Raw genomic sequence first — 5283 nt, forward strand, 5'->3', positions numbered from 1 at the left:
GGGTCATTGATCAAATAACTCTGCCGGGTAGTATAACTTACTACACGGACGGATCCGTGGATCCAATAAACCATACTGCAGGCGCCGGTTTTGCAACAAAGGATACCACAGCATCCATTAGGGTCACTGACAATACCTCAACGCTTCAGGCTGAAACGGTTGCGATCATGGAAGCATTGACACACGCGTCCCTGAGGGGAGGACACGTTGTCATTCACACAGATTCAAGAGTAACTATTGACAGCTTACAGCATAGCATGCCCCCAGATAACATCTACCTCTTGACAACAGTGCTAAACATAGCCCAAAGAATCCTTAGTCACGGTAGAAGAATCATCATAAACTGCATCCCAAGCCACATAGGCATACAAGGGAACGAGCTTGCTGATAAACTAGCCGAAAAGGGCAGGGGTATGCCCCCATCCTCCATGATCGTTAAACCCAGCCGAAGGGGACTGAGCCAAGGTACCAAAGCTGCAGCGAGTGCGGTCCTCCGGGGAGCACATAGAGAAAACATCACAAAATCGCTCGCTGCCAAGTGGTACTCGATTCACTTACAATTTCTAGGAGCAAAACAAGAATTCCACACGTAATTACGATAAAAATGTGTTTCATAACATAAATAAGGATATGAATAATCCAATAAAAAGTCAGTTGTATTTTTTGATCAAGAGACTTAAATTCCTTGTGTGTTATTATTATCATCATTGTTATTATCACTATTATTAGTATTGTTGTTATCATTATTATTTCTGTGATCATTATCATTATGATGTTAATGATAATAATCATCATTAGCATTGTTATTATCTTATTAATGTTACTATCTTATTATCATTATCATTAACTTCCTCATTATTCCCATTATTCTTATTACTCTCATTATTATTATCATTGTTATCATTCTCATCTTTGGTATTATCATTTTCATCATTATCATTATTACCATTATGACTTTTAGTATTATTTCTGTGATTATCTTCATTTTTAATATTAATACTATCATCGTCGCCATCATTACACTCATTATCATTATCATCATTATCCTCAGGTCATCATCATTTTTATATTGTTACTATTCATATCAATACTGTCATTTATATTTATATAGTCAATATTATCATGATTATCTTATTTATATTTTTTCAGTATCATTGTCATGCTAATTGCTATGTAACTTCAAGATGTTTCTAGAATATGCAGTACCAATAATATAAGTCTAAATATATCCTTATCAGTAAATCACGATGTAAATTATTTTTAAATTGACATGTTTATCAGTAAATGATTTTGTTTGTCATTAAAATATGCATTTTATTATTATTACCTTTCTTTTCACTTTCATCATCTGTTATATATATATATATATATATATATATATATATATATATATATATATATATATATGTATGTGTGTGTGTGTGTGTGTGTGTGTGTGTGTGTGTGTGTGTGTGTGCGTGTGTGTATGTATGTATGTAAATATGATGATTTTGTTCCTTATCTAATTATCATTTCCATCGTTTGCTTTATTTTCCTCATCATTGTGAATTTCATAGTTATTATTATTTTTCTGAGCATTTATCTATGGCGTTATGGATTGGGTGTATTTTCCTCGCTTTTCTGTTTTCCTTTTCAAACCTGTAATTTTCCAGGATGTGTGTGTTTATATATGTGTGTATAGATAGATATAGATATATATGCATATATATGTATCTATTCATCTATATATAAATATATACATACACATATATACATATACATACATATATTCATATATATATATATATATATATATATATATATATATATATATGTATATATATATATATATACATATACATATGTATAATGTATATATATATATATATATATATTTATAAATATATATATATATATATATATATTATATATATATATATATATATATTATACATATATAAATGTTATATATATACATATATATGTGTATATATATAAATATTTATGTATATTATATATACATATATATATATATATATATATATATATATATATATATATATATATATATATACTGTATATATATACATATATATATGTATATATATATATATATATATGTGTGTGTGTGTGTGTGTGTGTGTGTGTGTGTGTGTGTGTGTGTGTGTGTGTGTGTGTGTGTGTGTGTGTGTGTATTATATTTGTATATATGTATATAAATATATATAAATAAATGTTATATATATATATATATATATATATATATATATATATATATATATATATATATATATATATATATATATATATATATATATATATATATATATATATATATATATATACTGTGTGTGTGTGTATTTTATATATATATATATATATATATATATATATATTCATATATATATATATATATATATATATATATATATATATATATATATATATATAAATACTGCGTGTGTGTGTGTATGTAGACCTTGGCTGTTCTGGGCCCCCCAACTCGACATAAAGATTATATCAAATGTAAAATAAGCAAATGAAGTAAGTGAATGATCAAGCGCATCAAGACTATTTTAAAGAATATATTGTGACAGATTTATAAGGGTATTTTAATGCTAGGCTAGAGTGCAAGGAGAATTGTATTTGTACATCATTTACTTTTAGCATATATATGAAAAACAAATGAAAAGAAATTCACATGAGATGTCAAGTGTTTGCTTGACTTAGATATATCTTTCTACCAGATATATGTATATATATATATATATATATATATATATATATATATATATATATATATATATATATATATATATATATATATATATGTATGTATGTATATATATGATATATATATACATTTACATATCCATACGTTGATTCATTCAAACATACAAACGTGCATGTGAGCCAAACACAAACATTCATGTGTTCACAAACATGAATATGAACACAACCTGTAATTTCTTACTTTGGCATTTTTCCCGGCGGCGCCAAATTACTCGGCTTCACTGGTACAAGTCCTAAACATGTCCGCAGTTACACTTAGAGCATTTATAATGGGTGTGACGAAGGCGGGACTCGCTCCGGGCAGCGCGAAGTTCCCGAGGAGTTTCAGCGTCCTCGCTTCGACCTCGTCCTTGAGGGGGTACTCCTGCGTCTTCCCGGCCTCGTCCTTGAGGGGGTACTCCTGCGTCCTCCCGGCCTCGTCCTTGAGGGGGTACTCCTGCGTCCTCCCGGCCTCGTCCTTGAGGGGGTACTCCTGCGTCCTCCCGGCCTCGACCTTCTCGCCGAGTGGGATCTGGACGCGGGGCAAGTGGCCGCAGTGGAGCCTCGCGTCGTGCGGCCCGTGGCTCTCGCACCGGTCGAACTCTTTCCTCAAGTCGTCCCTCTCCTCCTCGTCGTCGTCGTCCGACATCGCACCTGCATTAGTCAGGTGTAATTCGTGCTTCATGTAGAGGCAAAAGGCGAGCTGGCAGTCCCGCTGGCGACAAGACCTGGCGTGGCGTCCGACTAGGTCCGTGAAGTGGCCCCACACTTGGCACCGGTGACTGAAGATGGTGATGTGCGTGTACATCGCTCGCAGAGTCAGGCACAGATCAGAGCTGTAAGAACACCCTAAGCCTTGGCACGTCTGATGGTGTCTGAGCAGAGAGGTAACTTTACTGTAGGTTAGAGTTTTGGATGACTCTATAAAACGGGAAGAGGTTTGGCAAGCGTAACTGTTGGTTTCGGAAGATGGCGAAGGTGGTTCTCCGTAGCTTACAGCCGGGTTGCTCCTGTAAATCGTGGCTTCGAGCCTCCTTGCACGAACGGCCTCTGAGAGTCCGGATCCGGCTGAGAAGAAGTGAAAAGCAACTTGCAAGACTTCGTTTACACATAAAATATTCTGCACTGCTTCGGTTTGTACAGCTGCTCCCCATCTTTTGGTTTTTACCTTTCTCTTACGGTGTTCTAATACAACCATTTTTCTGGGATTCGAAGTCAATGATTTGTTACTGTTTCCATTCAGTCTCTTGTATCCATCTAAGTTTGACCGTTTTTTTGCCTTAAAATCCTTTGGTCTTGGGCTTTTGCAACTTGTATCAAAGGTTTGAGACAACCGACCTCCTCTCCAATTTTTCAGTGACGCAGAACTTCGAGACAATCTTTGTTTCAGGGAAAACAAATTGTGAAAATTAAGTATAGATTTATTTGTTCCATTATTGGTGCTATAAGGAGATGGATTTCTGATGTTTGATTTTACGTTGTGTTTGCGAGATTTGGAAGTGACATCAGACAAGTAGTTCCTTTTGGCTATAGAATTTGTATTCTCTTCTGTTTCTCGAGACACTTGATCTGCAGACATTTGACTTGTGGTGTATCTGTTGTCGTGGGCATGACTGTAGATTTCATTAAACATTTCCCCGTGTATATAGTCTGAAACAGCCATGTCCATCTTCATTAATACTGGATTCGTCTTCACGTCTTCGGGAACAATATCGAGTAATAGATCAGTTTCTGTGTCCATCGGTTCTGCTTTGATTGCATCCACTAAATTCTGAGAGAAGGCTGAGGGGCTTACATCTGCTACTGGACGTTCTGGAGATGCTGTGCCTTTTCTGAACATCCCATCGTCCCTAGTGTCTCTTCGATCTCTCACCGGCTGTTCTGGAGATGCTGTGCCTTGACTGAACATCTCTTCATCTCCACTGAGGCTCTGATCTCTCACCGGCTGTTCTAGAGATGCTGTGCCTTGACCGAACATCCCTTCATCTCCACTACTGAGGCTTTGATCTCTCACCGGATGTTCTGGAGATGCTGTGCCTTGACTGAACATCCCTTCACCTCCACTGATGCTCTGATCTCTCACCGGATGTTCTGGAGATGCTGTGCCTTGACCGAACATCCCTTCATCTCCACTGAGGCTCTGATCTCTCACCGGATGTTCTGGAGATGTTGTGCCTTGACTGAACATCCCTTCATCTCCACTGAGGCTTTGATCTCTCACCGGATGTTCTGGAGGTGCTGTGCCTTGACTGAACATCCCTTCATCTCCACTACTGAGGCTCTGATCTCTCACCGGATGTTCTGGAGATGCTGTGCCTTGACTGAACATCCCTTCATCTCCACTGATGCTCTGATCTCTCACCGGATGTTCTGGAGATGCTGTGCCTTGACTGAACATCCCTTCATCTCCACTACTGAGGCTTTGATCTCTCACCGGATGTTCTGGAGATGCTGTGCCTTGACTGAACATCCCATCATCCTCAGGGAGATTTTGAACTGTTATTTGCATATCATTGCTACTTTTGTCTGGAG

The 5283-nt window shown here is 36.6% G+C and overlaps 1 protein-coding gene across 6 annotated transcripts in view; it reads right to left on the reverse strand.

Annotated features, from left to right (window-relative positions):
- Nucleotides 1–2549: 2549 nt before the first annotated feature.
- LOC113817597 (uncharacterized) overlaps nucleotides 2550–5283 on the reverse strand; it is a 23437-nt gene continuing 20703 nt past the window's right edge. For 3 of the 6 annotated variants that reach the window (XM_070139911.1, XM_070139910.1, XM_070139909.1), the window contains one exon: nucleotides 2550–5283. This exon is cut by the window's right edge and continues 448 nt beyond it. In XM_070139911.1, the coding sequence (XP_069996012.1) occupies nucleotides 2981–5283 (2303 nt within the window). In that variant the 3' untranslated portion in view covers nucleotides 2550–2980. The other 3 variants (XM_070139914.1, XM_070139912.1, XM_070139913.1) reach the window with 3 other exon arrangements.

This window comes from Penaeus vannamei, chromosome 26, assembly GCF_042767895.1.
Source record: "Penaeus vannamei isolate JL-2024 chromosome 26, ASM4276789v1, whole genome shotgun sequence".
Lineage (NCBI taxonomy): Eukaryota > Metazoa > Arthropoda > Malacostraca > Decapoda > Penaeidae > Penaeus > Penaeus vannamei.